We start from the raw sequence: 19,246 nt of genomic DNA on the forward strand, positions 1-19,246 counted from the left end.
GGAAGCGGTTACATCGCTAACTAGTATTAGTGTTTTTATTCTTAATTGCGGCTACGAATTCATATCATAAAGGCAGCAAATGAAACACTGTGACATGGGGCTTTGTAATGTGTTATCTGGCAGTGCTCCCATCTGAAATGGGATGTTTTGGTTTTCTATATTCTCCTGTATTTGGGTAAACTATGTAGGAAGCGTTGTGTCTGTCGCTAGCTACGGTAGCAAGTTATATTACTAAGTTATTCGCTCCTTAAAGTGTCCGTCAACCAGCAAAATGAAAGTACGCTCGTCTGTGTTTGCCTCGTTTATTTTAATATTTGAAGTTATTGGGATAAGCCTCTTCCTGCGGGGATTTTTCCCTGTTCCTGTCAAGTCTTCTCTGTCATCCCAGAGCAAGCTGTCCGACCTGCCAGCGGAGCCTCTGACAGGTGAGTTCACAGCATCACCCGGCTCTCACCTGCGTTTCTGTGCGAGTATCTGTTTACTGACATCTATTACAGCTCATTAAATACTTGCTTATGTTACAGGGGGCTCCCACAACTCCTCGCGCCTCCCCCAGCCCCTCTTTAAAAGAGTGGTGATCATGTTAGTGGATGCCCTGCGGGAGGACTTTGTGTTTGGACCCAATGGTCGCATGTATATGCCCTACACCAGACATCTGGTGGAAAGAAGCTCATCGCTGAGCTTTGTGGCAAAGGCAAGAGCTCCCACAGTCACCATGCCCCGGATCAAGGTGAGATGACCTGAGCTGTCAAGCCTGTCCCACCATGTATCAGAGTCAGAATCAGGTTTATTGCCAAATAGGTTTCCATAAACCAGGAATTTGCCTTGGTGATGTTGTGGTGCATAAAAGCATCATAAAATAGTCAAATATCCACCTGGTGTCAATAAAATAAAACTTAAACAGTCAACACAAACCTTCCTCATCCGTTTACCTCTTAAAAATATATTTTTTGAATATGTTCTTGAACTGATTTATGTTCGTACTTTGCTTTAGCTCCACATCCAGACCATTCCACAAATTCACCCCACAGATTGAAATACACACACTCTTCACAGTGGTTTAAACACAGAGTTTATTTAGATTAAACTTTCCTATATGCAGTGTGCAATTAATAAAAATAATAGTAAAATTTGTGTTAATGTAACACACCTTGTTAGATCAAAGATCACAGATGTGCAAATATAAAATTATAGATTTTACATTAATATAATGTGTAATGTATCATCCGACTCATAGCATCAGTCCACCAGAAGTCCTTGTTTTGGGCTGGTGAGCTGGATAAACCCTTTCAGTGAGCCAACCACTTAAGATCCAAATAAACAACATTGTACCAGTTATTGTTTTTAGATTAAAAAAGATGTGAATGACCAGTATTTTGTTCTAATAAGTATCTTTAAATATAATTTTAATGCCTAAAATACACTGATTAAATGTTACACACACATCTGAATCAGCTCTGTAGATTAAAATGGACACAATGCTATTTAACTTTTTAGGGGGAGTTTGCAGCTCTCTAAGGGAAGGTAAACTGATCGTCTCAAACTGTGAATGGTTAGGGTTTGGGGAACCTTGATATATATTTCATCCTTAATTGAACGATTAACTTTGAAACCTTGCTTTGGTCAGGGAGGAACCTCTATCAAACTGAAGGTTGAAGACATCGACTGCTGATGTGTTGTTTAATTCAAAGCACTCTCAGGGCTGAAACCACTGCTAGTGGTGTTCAGTGCCTGGCTGCAAGACAAATTTCACCTTTTGGGTAATAAAAATTCAAATTGAACTGATTTATTTAACTGGACTGGAATAAACTCTAGATTAACATGTGAACAAATCTAAATATACAGATTCATACTCAACTAAAAACCTAGATGGTATTATTACCCTAAAAAATGTGTTTTTCAGCAATTATTGGTATTTGGAACTACTGCTAAAACGATTGTTCAGTTAATTCTTTAGTCAATCGACAGAAAATTAATTGACAAAATTATCCATCAATCATTAAGTTAATTATAAAGCAAAAATGCTAAACATTCACTGCTTTCAGCTTCTCAAAAGTGAAGATTTGCTGCTTTTCTCTGTTACTGCAAATTGAATATCTTTGAGTTTTACACTGTTAGTCAGACAAAACCAGCAATAGCTTTCCCACATTCCTCTCCTCTGTGTATGGGAAGCTTTGAAGGACATTTTAAACTATTTTCTAAAATCAGAAAAATATATGACAGATACTGTAAATCAATAATGTTAATATTAGTTAGTTGCAGCCATATGTCAAACAGATCCATATTTATTGTGTTTCTTATTTTATCATTCACACTTTTAGTGTATATTTTAGTCATTAATATGACACATATTGTCACATCTGTGTATTTATTTGTTACATTTTGTTTTACAAAGATAGGAGAGCAATGTTTAAGTCAAGCCTGATGTTGCTTTACACCTAAAAGAATGATCCCAGTCTCTTCCTCACAGTGAGGCAAACAGCTTATTAATTAAACAATGGTATGTGATCAGTGCTCGGTATCGGCCAATACCCAAAGCCCAGGTATCAGTATCGAGACTGAAAAAGTCGGAACGGTCCATCCCTATATGAAATAGCTGCTAAGTTATCAGCTTGTAAGTGAAAATAGGGTGTCATGGCAGAATTAGGAAAGGGTGAAAACACGGTGAGTTGTCACATTTGGATGGTGTGACGTGCTTATGAGAGTATTTTGGGAGCAGAGCCAGCAGAGAACTGCAGTCATGTCATGTGCGCATTGCATGACAGTTGGTTGTGCTGAAACACAGAAAGTTTGTGGGCAGACCAGGAAAGAATCAGCACGCTGTTGTCAATGGTGTTGGAGAGATTTTGCAAAGTTAATGATCTTCCAGAACAAAGAGCAGCTCAGTCTTGGCCATGTGGGTGCTGTGCAGTGCTGAGGCAGTTGGAGGGCATCTAACTGAAGTTGTCAGGTAAAGCAGAATATGGAGTCTGAGTGTCAGAGAGCAGAACAAAAGCCAGCATTTATGCTTTAGCAGTGGTGGGAGGAACAGGGATGTGCTGACACTGTAAAGACGGAAGAAGACTAGAGCCAAAACTCAGCTCTGGAGAACCCAGCTGCTGAGGATAGACAGTGTGGACAGAATCCTGCTCAGTGATGTCTGATAAATGTGCTCAGACAGGTAGTGTAGGAGTGTAGCAGCTGTGAGACTGCAAACTCAGCAGTGCTCAGGTCAGCGAGGGCAGCAAAGAGCATGAGTTGGTTGATGGTGTCAAAGACAGTGGACAGGATGAGTGGTGAGGAAACTGTGTTGGTGTGAAGTGTATTGATTTTCTAAAATTAATGTGTTAATGATTTAACCTATAAAATGTCAACAGTAATGACAAATTCCCATTATCAGACCACAACTACGGCTTCAGTTAATGATTATCTTCACTATGTTTTAATCTGCAGATTATTTTCTCAATTAATTGTTTGGTCTATAAAATATCAGAAAATATTGACAAATGCTAATATGATGATGTATTAAATTGTTTTTTTTTAATCCAACCAACTATCCAAAAGACAAATATATTCTGTTTACCATCATATATGACAAAGAAAAGCATCAATCCTCACTTTTGATGGAGCTGGAACAAACAAATGTTTGGCATTTTTGCCTGAAAAATTATTAAAATAATAAATAGTTGCCAAGTAATTTGAAGCCCACTGACAAATCAATTAATTGACAAATTGTTTCTGCACAATATACAACTAACATCTAATGATTGATTTACTGTTGATCAACTCATCAAGTTGATTTTCTACAAATAATTATTTTACAAAAAAACACTTTTTTCTAGCCTTTGCTCCTACAGAGTTTGAATACACTTTGGACAAAAGCATCCAAATGACTGTAATATAAAATGTGGTGCATAATGAGAATTACTGTAGATGTGTGTACATTAAAAGTCATAAGAAACAAACTTGTTGTAGCTGTAAATGGACGGAGGAAATCTTTCCTGAACAGAATGAACTGTCACGTCAGTGAAAAGTTGATGTTGGTTGTCATGAAACAGAGCACATCAGTGATCTGGAGGAGGGATGAGCTGAGAGGGATTGAGGTGGACTTGCAGGGAGACAGATGTTCCGTTATAATCCGAGGGTTTAGAGAAGGATGCAGTGAGTGGAGAGAAAAGGCTTCAAGGCATCTTGGGGGGAGAAAAAAAAAAAACAGCCCTGGATGTGAAAGATTTGCTGATGGGAGCAGAGAAGGCAGGAGTGTGCAGAATGAAATTGATAAGAGAAGAGAATCAAAATTAAATCTTATAATTTAGAGGCACAGGAGCAGAGAGTTTATGTTGCAGCAGACATGAACAGTACAGTATAAGGACAAAAAGGAGTAGAGGAGAAATTGAAAATGACACTTCCTCAACTGTCCAGAAATGTATATGTTGGATTTACAGAGCTGATGGGAACATACAAGTACATCTGTAAGCCCTTCAAAAAGGACAGTTAATCACATTTGAGAGGGCCGAGCACTTCCAGTAGATTCAGCCCTGATGTCGTGACCACACTGCTTTCTATTTTTCCTCATCTGTTGACAAACCTCAAAATAAAATATTGGATGAGTGGTAATTATTTTTTGAAGTACTGTAGAGAATTATTTTTTTAGAGACTGCACATGAGAGCTCACTGTAATGAAATCCCAAGACATCCTCTCAGTTTTTGGCACACTGTCACACTGCAGCTGGTGCATCACAAAAACAAGCATACAGTACCATCGTGGCTTTGAGACGACGCGTTGTTTCACCTGAGGTAACCATACATAAGTTATTAAGTTCTTGTGTGAAGTTGTTGTGACATTGTGTTATCCACAGAGCTTTAACAATATCAGAGGTATTGAGGTTAAAGTGTTTTATCACAGCATTGGGATTTGGTGATACGCCAGTAGGTGGCAGTATACACCAATTGCCATTTACTGCCCACTATCACTGCATTGCACCCAATTAACTGGTATGACACAGCCAACTAACCTAAATCATAATCTCTCAGTGGCACGGCCATTCATTTACACACACATTAGACCCAGCACTCCTTCCACTGAATCTAATAAAGTTACAAGTATGCAGCACAGCTGGATATCTTATTAGATACATGCATGCCGGTAGTCAGGTTTTAGTATCGCACCTGTGTGTATTATTTTTCATTATTGTGCGCCAAGCAGCAAACAGTTGTTATACCAGAAATGCTACCCCAGAGTCTCCCCCCTCTAAAGTTAATGGCTACAATTTAGCTGGTCTTTCTAAACACGTCAGGATGAGAAAAGTAGTTGATTTTCCTCCCCAGTCCTGTATTCACATGTGGGCAGTTGAGCCTCACTGTCGGACTGGCGCAGCAGTCAGGAGACATTACTGAGGTGCTGGATTCGGACAATGAATTCAGTTCATCATAGCAGCAGCAGCAACACACTGTGGGTGTCTGAAAGACGAGTATCTACCCAGGTCATGTGACGTAAACCACGTGCATAATTGGTCCACTGTTTTTCCTCCATAGGTATTATCTGGTAATGAAGCCGGAGCAGATTTAAAAGTCTTTTTTTTTTTAATTCAATAGTCATCCAAAATAAGTACTGAAAAGGAAGCTGGGGAATCTTTTGCCAGGCTCCAATTCACAGCCTCTTCCGTCTGGGTTTTGGCACCTTTACAAGTTTTCATCACTGAGCCAGAGAGTGTCTGTGTACCCCACTGATATTGTATTTGACATTTAAGCAGTGGCACATTGCGAGCCTAGACACATACTGTGGGCCAGTAATTAGTATGTTGATGAGTCACTGATTCATTCGGGCAGCATCTCAATAGTTTTTTTTTTGTTTTTTTTTTTTTTTGGGCATCTGGAGAGATTTTAAGATTTTCCTTTTTTGTGAACTTTTTTCTCAGAGAGCTGATGTTTTCCTTTACAGTAATTTTTATCATCACCTCTTTATCTTTCAGTTTATTTTAGTCCGTATCTTTAAAATTTTCTCTCATTTCCCTTTGAACCAGTTGATTTCATTAGTCAGATTTTCTCTATTAATAGACTGGAGACCTCAGTGAGACTGATCTGGCAGAAAGAGACGACTGCTTTTGATGCAGAACTATCCATCTCTTCCTGAAAACAGGCATCTGCAGCGGCAGGAGCAAAACAATTGCAAGGAAGGAAGTGGTAAATAATTGAGCTCAGGAACAAAGCTCACAAGATGGAGCTCAAAATTTCAACTTCACATTCTAGTTGGAGCATTTTTTTTTTTTAAATATTTCAGTACCTGCGAATCAATTGACAAAACTGAAACGCTTCAGACTTTATTCTGTCGGAGAGTATTTTTATTAGATTGTCATTGTTAACTGGGAGACACAAATATCAAAGCGGCAGAAGAGAGCTTTGTTCCCGTGTATCAAGTTGATAAAAACATAATGGGTCTAGGTATATTGAAGATGTGATAGCGAATAATGAAATGTTTGTGCCTTGTGACAGTTCTTGAAGCTTTTCTACCTTCTTTGTGGGTGTATGGCATCTTAAGTTTATTGCTGTTTTTCTCTTGTGTCTGTGGAAGTAGCCAGAGAGTCACTATAGAACAGCTCAAGTGCTGCTCACACAGTAACCACGCACAGACTGCCACAAAGTGCTTTACAAACACAAAGAACACTTAATATATAAAAACCAATAAAATGAACAAAACACCCGAATGTGAACTGAAAAACAGGATTCTTTGAGGACAGGTATATCAACAGTAACATAAATATTACAGTGTTTTAACAAGTGGTTTAAAAGATTACTTTGAATTTGCCAGCTCAGCTCCCTGGGCAGGTTTCTCCAACACCTGGACCCTCAGACCAGAAAGGCTGGTCACTTTTGATGTTAGCTTGGATTTCTGAACATCCCAAAGGATCTCAGGCTGTGCTCCAGGCAGCTCATAGTGGGTTTAAATAACAGTGTTTCCTGCCAGCATCTGCAATCTCATGTCTCCTTCAGTGCATGAAGACAAGGCCTTTGTACTTCCCCCTCGACGATGCACCAGACTCTCTCCTGACTGCCAAAATAGGCTGTGTTTTCCTTGTCAGTCAAATGGAGGCCAGTGTTGTTTTTATTTCGGATTCCATGATGAAATCAGTAGAAACTGTACTTCATAAATATCATCTATCTACCTGATTTAGCTCTCGGTTTTCATTTGTAGCAGGAAGAATGATTTAGGGACGTGGGAATTAGTTCGGTTTCCGATGCAAGATCAGTGAAGCGCCTCATCTGATGAAAAAGCCATTGATGAATTTTCTATCTTTTTGTTTTTCCACAATACATGATACATAAAAACAGTTTCTTTTAGAAGCTGCACTGTAGGACAAGTCTTAATTAGCTGGATTAATATGATGAAACTGTAAGGTTGTATAACACCATTAAAAGACAATTATTGTTCAAAGGACAATGACAGAAACATATCCCTCCCCAGGCTCTTACCACTGGCAGTATCCCAGGCTTCATTGATGTGGTAATGAACCTAAATTCTCCTGCACTGCTGGAAGACAACCTCATTTGGCAGGCCAAAACAGCAGGGAAGAAGATAGTCTTCTACGGAGATGATACCTGGGTTCGCCTATTCCCCAAACATTTCATGGAGTACGATGGTACAACCTCCTTCTTCGTATCTGACTACACTGAGGTATGTATGAGTCTAAAAGCCTGAAGGATTAAAGCATTCAGGTTCCTCAAGTTTGTGTAGACTGCTGTTGTTATGCATTAAAGTGTAGTAAACTAACCAAACACATACAGCAAATACAAGATTCAAGATCCTTTTATTGTCATTCAGCAAAAACATCAGTGATGTAAAGCAGAACGAAATTACGAACATGGTACCGTTAAAAACACAGATAAAAAACAGTATATATAAAAAAGAGAGCTCTATAAATAAATATACATATATATAAAAACTGAATAAGTAATTTCTGGACATTGTACAGGTATGAAGTGTTGAAAAGAGAGGAAAATACTGAACATAATGTAGTAATTATTAATATAGGAGTGGTTATATGTCTCTACTCTGTGTAATATGCTATACATGCATGTCTGGAAATGATTCAGTTGCTGCATTATCTACAAGGCCATCTGCAATTTAAGAAATGAAGGCGGCTGATTAACCAGGAAGGCACAGAACTGAGATCACAGAAAAAATGCTCATCAATTAGCTCTGTATGCCGTAGCTACAAATACACTGTGGGACACTTTGCAATCTGTTCCTCTGTACACTAGACTATTGCTGGTACTGATCTCAAAGCTGTTTACCTGAAATGTGAGATGAAGGTAAATATCTGCCAAATACATTTGCTTGATGATAATCAGTCAATCAGTCGACTCAGCTTTGGGTAAAGTTTATTTCACATCAGTCCTAATCTGAACTGATTGCCAGTTGAAATCCTGTACATCACTTAAATGTGTAACTTGAATGCATCCTGTCTCATCCAGGTTGACAACAACGTGACCCGTCACTTGGACAGCACCCTTAAGAGAGATGACTGGGACATTCTGATCCTCCACTACCTGGGCCTCGACCACATCGGTCATATCAGTGGACCCCACAGTTCACTCATCCAGCCCAAACTGCTGGAGATGGACGACATCCTGAAGAAGATCCACAGTGCCCTTATTCCAAAGGTAATTTCTTAATCTGTTCGTACACATGATGTTGCTTAAAAACTCACATCATCTGCATATTTATTTATTATAGAATTTCATCATTTATTTTCTTAGATTTTTTTTTATGGTGTGAAATCTTTTGCGAAAGTTTATCTTGCAAAAGTGGCAAGGAAAGAGGTTTCTTGTAGTGACAAACCCACAGATTATCACCCGACTCTGCTTTTCTCCTCAGCTATGTGAAGCATTTTAGTGTCTTTCAGCTCATTGTTTTGGTTTTACACACTGCAACATAACTGTTTTGTTTCATTTTCAGTGTTCTCACTATTCTCACTAACCTCGTCATCAGCAGTTGCAGACAGTTTTTTTTTTGAAAGAGAGCAAAAAAGCTCTTAATAATCCCACTGTACACTACCTTCCCAGCATCAAGCAGCAGACAGACAAAGTTGGCAACTAGCTGTTATTATCATGGAGCATTTAGCAGCTAAAGAGCCAGATATTTCCCTGCAGAGTTGGTGAAGATCAAAAGAGAGCTTGAAGGACAGTAAATATTGGACTTAGAGTCGTCAAGTAGCCAGAAACACGAGTCTAAATGAATGTTAATGTTATTCTGTGTCTGCTGGATGTGTAAATAGGCAACTGTTTGCTAACATGTTATGTTAGCCACATCAACAGCTTAATCTCTTATTTGATTGACAGAAAAATCATGGCAACTATTTTGATAACTGAATAATCGTACTGAGTCATATTTCAAGCAAAATGCCAAATGTTTTTTAGTCCCAGCTTCTTAAATGTGAGTGTTTATTGCTTTCTTTGTCTTACACTATTTCCTGACATTTAATTGACCAAATGATGAAAATTAATGAAGAAGTAAATGAGCACATTAACTAATAATGTGTAATTGTCAATTAGTAGTTGCAACTCTACATATCAACATTATATGGTTGTAATATCTGAAATATGTGAGATGTTCAGATTCTTGAGTCCCCAAGTTACCAAAAAACGGTAAATGCAGCTTTAACATCACATTAACATGTTTTATTAATTATTATGTATGTATGTAATATTATGTTAATATCATTAACATAATATTTACAAAATACAACAGGCAGATATTCTCAAAAGTTGGTGTCTACTCAAAATAATTCCTGAATTGTCTCCATTGGAAATACATGAAATTCAAATGAAACACATACAGCTTTCACAGTATTTGGAGATACTGTCTTGGCTTCTGATTTTCAATTCAGGTTAATTGGACTGATTTGCTCTCAGTAGCTGGGCAGCTGCGTGATTTAATTGTTGCTTGTCAACATCTGTTTCTCTTTATTGAAATTCATTAAGCCCAGCATTACACTTTGGATTTTGAATAGCTGTATTTAAACATCTTTTTTTTTTTCATTTTTAAGGGTCTTAAAGGGTACTATAATAGCTGTAAATGTCATTATATACCATAGTAACAACATGAATGAAATGGGCCATGTCCCTTATGAAGTAATGATCAATGGTTAATATAGTAATGTGATGTTATCTGGGAATTATTTAGCATTAGCAGGTTTTTGGGCGGTCATTTAATTACACAGATAAACTGTTAGTTTCCAGCAGTTATTATGTTATCTGTTGCAGCAGCCCCAGAGATTTAATAAACTGTTAAGCTTTTCTGTTATCTTTAATTTTGTCTGTGATCAGTGTGCGGGTCTCGTGGCCTTGTTTTCTCTCTGCTCTCTGACAGCTGTGCATGCATATTGTCTTTGCGCCGTGTGTGTGTTGTTAATGGGCAATGTCTCGCTGTTATTCAGCTGTATAGCTCGCATTTAGATTGTCAAGTCATGTCTACACGAGCCCACAATCCCCTTCCTCCTCATCCCTCTGCATCTCTGAAATGGCCGAGAGAGAACAGAAGCCACGTGCGCGTATCCTTGTAAACTTGACACGCTCTTTGCAAAAGATAGAGTAAAGGGCATTTCTGGAAATGTTGATGCAACATTTCACCACATCCCCAAACTTGTTAATCCTGTCTTGTTACATCCCGTCTCTCCAGGCTCATGGCGACATCTGTGTGTTGTGGGCAGTGGCGGCGTCAGTGAGTTCTTTGAATGAAATGTGTTTGAAAGTCTCACTTCAGTCACATTAATGAAAGCTTCGGCTGTTCTTTTCGACGTCAGCGGTGTGACCTAAATATAGACACAGCCTGGAGAGGTCCCGCAGGATATCTTAGAAGCTTCCACAAAAACAACCGTGTTTTCTCTGATCAGCACGTTCTCTTAACATGTCGGGGTGTAATCTCATCATTTCAGGGGTGTTTGACTGCTCGCGTAAGCTGGCTGTTGTTCGCCGCTGCATCTCGGAGTACTAAAAGGAATGACGGCTCCTTCTGAAGCACGGCAGAGGAGAAAAGCAGGGTAGCATCCAAATGACAGCCTTCAAAGTTCTCTTTGTAATGTGATGCGAGTAGCTTATTTCAGCAAGCTGATATTAGGGGCAGAGACATGCTCTACCTGCGGAACGGACAGACGCAACACTCTCCATTAAAACATGATTGGAAAGCAGGACCTCTTGGTCATTAAGACCTCTGTCAGACCTTTATGTTAATGCAGAGTGCATGGCCTCAATCTTCTCTTCTGGATATTTCAGATTTGAAGGTTGGGCCACTGCTTTCACTGTTTGAAGTGCAAAACTTCTTAAACTTGACCTGCAGAGCAAACGTATAATCTGAGCCGTTTATTTCATAAAAGAGTGAAATGGAATGGAGATTCATTGTTGCATATGTTTGTATTGTTATATCTCTATTTCAATTTTCATTTTTGCTTCTTTCATATATTATTCTGTTCTAACAGAAGAGCTGAAAGTACTTATGTTGTTATGTTACCTTAATGTTCCCTACCTTTGTTGTCTTGACGTGCCCCCACTGCCAAGAAAGTTTATTTCTCAGAATCGAAGTAGAAATAATTAAAACTGTTGGCTTTAACATTAACCTATCGTATCGTTGAGTTATCAGGGACACTTTCATGTCTTTGTGTGGAGAAATGTTAAAGATATCATTAAAAGAAAACGTTAACACAGTGACAGTGAGGAAAATTCTTCCCGACAGGTCCTCTGGTCAGCCAATCACAAAGCTTCAAATTCTGGATTTCAAATTCAATTCATCCCTGCGATGCTCTAAAATCTACATTTTTTTTTTTGTTCATATCATCAAACAGTTACATAAAATAACACAAATACCATAACAACTCAGATAACTACACAACACAAAGACAATGATTCAATCAATATGCAAATACGTGGTTTCAGCAATAGCAGCATTCATAGCAACCACCATAGCAACGATAGAAGGCCTGAAAATATCTTCATAATAACTGATGAACTAAATCATCATATACATTCGCTGAACGATGAAAGTTAAATGCACATTTCTCGCTAGAATTGTTATCAAAATGCATTTTAATGCCGAAACTGTCTTAAAATATTGTATTTTCCACTGAGAATGAAAGGAATGTCAGCCATTTTTTAAGGCTGATTTCTCTTTGGCAAGCTTTGGCAGATGCGCTCCATTGAATGGGCTTGTTTTGCAACCTCTAGGACCTGGGTTAGAGGATTGTACCACTGTAAAATGTTTATGCAGTGTCTTTCCATTGAATGGAGGATTCATACTAAGTCAGGTGGAATTAGGTTGATGGGCAGTTTATGGTTATTCTAACTTTAAAGATTAACATCACACCAATTTGTAATCCTATTTGGCTGTTTATTTTCCTCCTTAACACAAATATGTGGATTGTGTTTTTCTCAAATTAAAATGTGTATAGTTATTGTTGAGTTTAGAGTTAATTAGTTGAACTTTCCACATTCCACTGTGAAAAGACCAGAGACAACACGGGAAATAAGTCCAGGACTTTATTGTTCTATCCCCGACAAAGTCTGATATGTTGTATTTTATAATATGTCAGAGTGTTGTCAATAAACCTAAATCCCCTGGCAACCACAGAAGTACTGTACCCCGGGGTGAGAGACTCTGATTTATAGAATAGCGGTTGCAGAGTAAAAATACTCCATTTAGCTGTTTTTTTGGGGGGGTTTTTTCTGGCTTGCTCATGGAGAACATGAACTACCATCTGATTCAACATGGTACCTTGTGTATTCATTTGAAAAAAAAAAAAAAAAAGGCTTCTTATGAAGTGTGGAAAAAAAATCTGTCAGAAGAGGCTCGCTCAGTGCTTTCATCCTGACGAACATGAGTAAACTCTGACTCATCCTAAACAGAAAAGAGGCTCACTCAGTGTGGGGCTCATTGGTTTTTAGTATTGGTCTCGAGGTGTTTTCTGGGTCCCTTGTGTCCAGTGCCATTTATAACAAGCATCCAAGAGGTAAAATCTGGGACAGAGTAGTAGTCTTTTGCTCCTTCTGTGCCGAGTGAGTGACAAATATAATGGGTCAGCTGAGCACAATGACACAGTTTTGAAAAGAAGTCTGATGCATTACTGTAGCTCCAGCTGAAAAATAAACATTTACGCTGACAGTGGCCTTTTCCACATGTCTGTTTGGATAAAGTCATCTTAAATGAAATATTTTATCTGACTTCTCAAACACAAAGACAGAATTTATCTCAGCAGTTCAGCAATCGTCGCCTTTTCTGTCTTTCAGGCTTTCTATTAATCTGATTGAGTACAATTTTCAATCTTTAATAATAAATGAATGAATGACTTAGTCTTTGGTCTTTGATTTTTTTTTTTTTGCTTTACGTACAACTCTGAAACTGAAGAGTCTTTTGAGAGTATTATAATGTGCGGTATGATTTGGCTTTTGTTTTGTTAACATCTGTATTCGTGTATTTAGATCAGCACACTGCCATTACTCAAAAGGCATCCCTGTCGAATTTACCATCAGTGGCAGGTTCTCGTGAGTCTAGTTGAAAGGGAATCACTTAGAGAAGAGACCGAGCTTGATCAAAGTCTGTCAACAAACGATTCATCCTGTGTTTGTTTGCTGCCTTTACACTACTTTTTTTCAAGTCTAGGAGTGAAACTATGCCAGGAAGTGTTTGTCATGACTTCCTTTTCAAAAGTAATAATTCAATACCTTCCTTTTCTGCATCTATTAAAATGTCTTCTGCATAATAACATCAAAAATATCTGGTGAAGGAATCTATTACCCGCAGCAGCTGTCACTTTATGCTATTAGTCTGTTTCTCCAAACTGGATTTGTTTGTGTTTTTTCTTCATTATGGCTGCTGACACGGGGAGCATTTGGTGCAAGGCTTGAATTATTCACAGCTCAGAGCTTTGAGGTTCGCCCTCTTGGATCAGCACATACAGTGGGAGTCCATTAACCTTGGTGTTTGCATCTCTCAGGAGGCAGAGGGATCCTTGCCCTACCTGCTGGTGCTGTGTGGAGACCACGGCATGTCAGAGACCGGCAGCCACGGAGGCTCCTCAGAGCCAGAAGTCAATACACCCCTGGTGCTCATAAGCCCGGCCTTTAAGAGGAAAGGTAAACTGATTACTTAGTCGTTGCTGTTGTTTAAGGAGGCTTAGGGCCTTCACAACTGCACTCTGTTCACATATGGACCAACAAACAAGTGTGTAGTCATGTTGTATTTTTATTAGACCTTCCGGTTACCCACCCTGCTACAGAGGATGTGGTTTGTTCATGACTAAAAATTATGAATCAGACAAACTAAACTTGTAAATAGACATTTTCTTCCATGCTCATACATGTATATATTAGTTTCAGTGTGACGAACAGTTTCATCTTCAAAGAGTGCAAATAGAAACTCCTGAGCAGAACTTTATATTGCAGTGATGAATGTGGTGGAGTGCGAAAGTGTGATCGTGATAATTGCTTCTTTCTCAGCCAAGTCTATTTTTGAGATCTTTTCTTGCATAGATTTTTTATTTATAGACCATTCATGTTAATTAATCATTTACAGTTCAGTTGAGTTGTTGCTACAGAATTCATGGTTTTGCTAGCACTCTGTGCCTCCTGTGGTTACAACAGCTTGGATGACTTGCCTACCAGTTGGACTTTATCCTCTTAACTTCTAAAGTTTGAGAGATCACAGAAGAAGGAGGAGATACATGCAAAATTTTGTGTTCTCCTCAATGAAATATACTCTCTGTGCAATCCAATACAACAGCTCTGCCATAAATTCTACATTTACGAAGCTCATACATTTTCAGTCTTTGCTGACATTTTCAGAAAGGTGATAATTCCACTTTATGTTTATTATTGAGGTCATAGTGGGTGGTGGTTGTGGTGTACTGGAGTGCATTATATTGAGTGGTGTTCCTAATGTTTTGTCCACTCCATTAACATACATGAGGAGGGCAAAATATTAGGAACACTAGGCCATTATTAAAGCCCCTAAAAATCATGTTTCAACTCTTAACATTTGCCTGGAATAAATATCAATGACAAAATAAGCAACAATCAAATCAAAAACTCAGGTCATGTGCTTCATCAGGATTATGTAGTCATGGTTTGATCAGGTTTGATTGAACAGCGGCCTGCAATCTCCACCTATATTGCTACATCCTAATTGGTGCATGGCAGTACATGACATCACCTTTTTGCAACTGAGCCCCGCCCAATTCAATGCAGTGACAAAAGCACGGAGAAAAAAAGATAAACAGAAAATTTGAATGTGATTCAACCAAAACTAACTTCTAATTTGTGTGTTTATGTTGGATGACTCATGTTAAGAAGCCAGTTGAAAGAGTGTGTATGAAAGGTCTTTAAGTCCAACACCAGGTTTTATTTTGTCCACATACAACAACAATACATGACAAAAACTTCATCCTTACACCACACTCTCAGAATCCAATTCTGAGTGTAATCAGTGGCCTCATCTGCATAACTGGTTATTTTTAACATAGTGAGAATGGCGGGTCATTAGAAAGCTCCACTGCCTGTTGTTTTCATTAGAACGTGCTGCAGTGCTGAGGTGAATTGGATCAGAGTTCATTACTGGCTCACTACCTGAGCTTTACTCTTTAATCTGAATGCATCATTGGGAGAGCGATGCATTCAAAGCCCTCTTACTGCAAATTGGCACAACATTTTGTCGACATTGCTGGGAGGACCTTGAGAGGAAATGCCACTTTAATTAGGCAGTGAAGACATAAGAAGCAATACAGTGGTTGTTTTCCTCACTATATATCCTTTCCTTTTCTTGGTTTATTTAAGAGCCCATGATATAAGGCGCTGCAGTTAAAACAAAGGAAAGCCAATAACAGAGAATAGATAAGGTGATAACTTCCCAGCCTCAGAAACCACTGCAACACTGGTGCAACCATATCAGTGACTGATGCAAGAATGTTTTTGATACATTGATGGACACAATTTTGGCCTCCTGACGTGAGAGAGTTATTAATGAAGCAAGGTAAAGCACCTTATATACATTTCATTCATGTGCCAGCATCAATTTAAAGCTCATCCCAACAAACACCGGGGGTAACTGTGCTATTTTCTGTTGAGAACATGTTAGCAGATTTCTGTTGTGCCAGCTTCTCTCCAGCGTAATCTCCAAGCTGAAAATACGTGACTCTGTACAGTCATTATAGGAGTTTAAAAATGGCTGTGAAAGCGATCAGTCTTGTTTATGGTTCAGAGATAACATTAGGGAGCTAGATACTGTAATGCGCAGCCCTCTCATCTATGAATCAGCATTCAGCGTGTGTAACCTTTTAACTGAGTTATGACACATCTGTTCTCCCAGAATGTGAGTCGCTCTGTTCTGTGTAAGCCAAACGATACAAAGTAGATTTAGTTGTTCTAAACAGGTTTGGATGGATATAACAGTGTAGGCATGTGGTCAGTGGTTTAGCAAGCAAGACACTTCTTGGCTTGTAGGGAACAACATCATAAAATAATAATGTGTGATTTTACACACAGTTAATATGGGATTCATGTTTGATAAAACTCACAGATTGTCTCCAGGGTGGTGTGAAAATATTCCACTTTAAAAAGAAGGCTCCATCAACTTTACTTATTAGTGTAATTGCTGCAACAAAAATCACAACGTAAACATTTTTAGACATTTATTGCTGAGTAACAGATTTAAACAAGCTTGATATACTTTGTAGATTTATGGCATTATCCTGAATAGCTATGGGCTTAATACATAAAGCTTCTTGTCTTGTTGCAAATCCGTCTCCTTTTAATATAAAATGGATAATTCCCCGGCTTATTTCATTGTGTCCAATTACCAAATTAGCTCATAGCTCAGGGGTTTGTCCCAGCCTTTAGTCTGCAGCTGTCTCACTTCCCCACACATGTATTGATCTGTAACAGATAAAAGACACATTTCAACTCATTTTGGGATATATTATACACTAGTATAGTTCATTATTGCAACCTGAAAAATTCACTCACAGACAGGCAATTTGGGAAATGACTCCCACACTGTGTTTGTGTTTGTGAACGCTCTCTACGGGAAGCCAAGCGTTAACATAAAAAATGTCTGCTCACTTTTGACAAGAGGCAAGCTTTGAAAAATGAAAACCACATTTCTTATGATAATGATTTCATTCATTTTTTGTGTTAGTTTTGGTTGTTTTGCATGTTGTGACAGCCCTCCCCACAGTCATACCCACAGGCATTAATACAAGAGTAATTATGAGGGTTATTTGTGATGCTTTTTGCTGAGATTCAGGCTTTGTATGTTAGAATTCAGAATAAATATTGCACGGATTCTAATCAACAAACAAGATGTCAATAAAGCCACTTTGCCCTAGTAAGAGTCAAATGTAGAGAGAGGCTGTAGACTCTGTTAAAACGTTGTGACGATCCTCCACACGCTCTTGTAATGTTCCTGTGACCGCAGTTTGACTGTCCCGAGGGAAAAGAGAAAGAGGGGAGCAATGAGATGCTGTAGCTGCTGTGATTAGAGTGCTATGCCCCAGTAAAATACACTCGACATAATCACTGACTTCCAAATGGCAGAAAGACGTGGGATTTTTCACTGTTGTCAGGTTTATGACTCTAGGAGGAAGATGTCCTTTTCCAAATTTGTCTTGATGAGTGTGGCGAAATTCTTTGAGACAACCTCTTATTGTGTGAGAGGAGATATCTTCCACAACAGATAGTATGAGAATTGATCTATTTCCTTGTGTCCATCATGTAAATCGTTTTGTCTGTGAATTACTTTAGAGTTTGAAGTAATAAAATGTGACTTTTTTTGCTACCTGCTATCACTGATTGATGTGACACAATCGTGATTCAGCATTTGGCCAGATCTTGAAAGCTTTTTCATTTTCTGTGTCTTGACACTGCTGGATTTTTTTTTTTATTTTTATTTATTTCTTTTTTTTATAAGGGAAAAATCATGGTGCATTTTAACTTTGCAGTATTTTGAAGCAAACAGAAGAACCTGATAGTCGATACAGTGAGGATAAACTGATTCCTTTACAGTAATAAACAGAAAATATGTACACAGTACTAGATACACTGATTGACAAGTGATCCCTGGTTAGAAAACCACACAGCAAAACAAATATACTGCCAAAATAAGAGAAATGCACTTAATTGATTCACCATCTTGTATTGCAGGTGCATCACATCCTCACTGTTATTCATGTGTGTTTGTTTTCCCTGTCAGTGGGAATGGAGAAACCTGGAGTAGTGGAGCAAGTCGACCTCACTCCGACCCTGGCCCTGGGACTCGGCCTGCCCATATCTCAAAACAACGTGGGCCGCGTCATCCCGGGTGTCCTGGAGGAAACCTCACTGCGAGACCAGCTGCGCTTTCTGCATCTCAATGGCCACCAGCTCAGCTGCCTGCTCAAAGACAGCATGCCGGACTACAAGAGAGGTAGGTTACAAATTCACTGTGTCAAACCTCTGGACTCGTTAGAAGCCCAGAAAGCCAGGACCTTCTCTGACAGGGATATCATCATTATGCTTTATAGTTTCCTGGCTGATGATATTATCAGTGGCTACTTATTTTCATGCACACAGAAATGTGACTGTTGAAAGAAAAAGTAAGAAAAGAGTGCAGATTAAGGAATAATTCATCCTAACAAGAAAATCTGCAATTTTCTCTTCGTCCCTACGACCATCTAGCCTAGCATCGCCAGACTAATTCACAAATGCGTATTAGTCTTGAACCTCTCAGTTAATTTTCAATTTCTAAGGGGCGTTATCAACGGACACAGAGAAAAATGCCTCTGGATGCAATTGGATAGACCTACAACCAATCAGAGCCACAAAATGTGTGACGTGTGACTTTTCAAATCCAGACCGCACCTACAACCAATCAGAGCAAATTACCGCTAAACAGTACACTAAAATATGTTTCTGAAAACATTTGAGGCGGGAAATAGGCAATGCAGTAACAGAATCTTGATTTATATTGGATCAGAACTGCCTAGTTTGACAGTTTGATCTTGTGAGTCTGGTGCGTTGTGCTCTGTAGACTTTTTTTTCTTACCTTTATTGACAACAGCCAAACTCAAACAACAGACAGCTCCTGGACCTGCAGACTGTCAGTCATCATATCAAACCTGCCCCATATTAGGTAAATGGTTGTGATTGGCCCGTCCGGTTCCAGGCCAGGTGGAAACGGGAGGGGGGCCAGAGGCATCTGCCAGAGCAAATAAAACATGAGCTCAGCAGATTCATCCGATTCCCAGGCTAA

At 38.8% G+C, this 19,246-nt stretch overlaps 1 protein-coding gene across 1 annotated transcript in view; it reads left to right on the top strand.

Moving 5' to 3' along the window:
* The window catches only part of pigg (phosphatidylinositol glycan anchor biosynthesis class G), a 67,303-nt gene continuing 48,057 nt past the window's right edge, over window positions 1-19,246 (top strand). Inside the window, exons 1-6 of the mRNA XM_042418814.1 lie at window positions 1-425; window positions 525-730; window positions 7,442-7,651; window positions 8,452-8,640; window positions 13,962-14,100; window positions 18,209-18,421. Of these exons, the coding sequence (XP_042274748.1) occupies window positions 272-425; window positions 525-730; window positions 7,442-7,651; window positions 8,452-8,640; window positions 13,962-14,100; window positions 18,209-18,421 (1,111 nt within the window). The 5' untranslated portion in view covers window positions 1-271. The remainder of the gene's footprint in view (window positions 426-524; window positions 731-7,441; window positions 7,652-8,451; window positions 8,641-13,961; window positions 14,101-18,208; window positions 18,422-19,246) is intronic.

The sequence above is a fragment of the Thunnus maccoyii genome, chromosome 8 (genome assembly GCF_910596095.1).
Source record: "Thunnus maccoyii chromosome 8, fThuMac1.1, whole genome shotgun sequence".
Taxonomy (NCBI): domain Eukaryota; kingdom Metazoa; phylum Chordata; class Actinopteri; order Scombriformes; family Scombridae; genus Thunnus; species Thunnus maccoyii.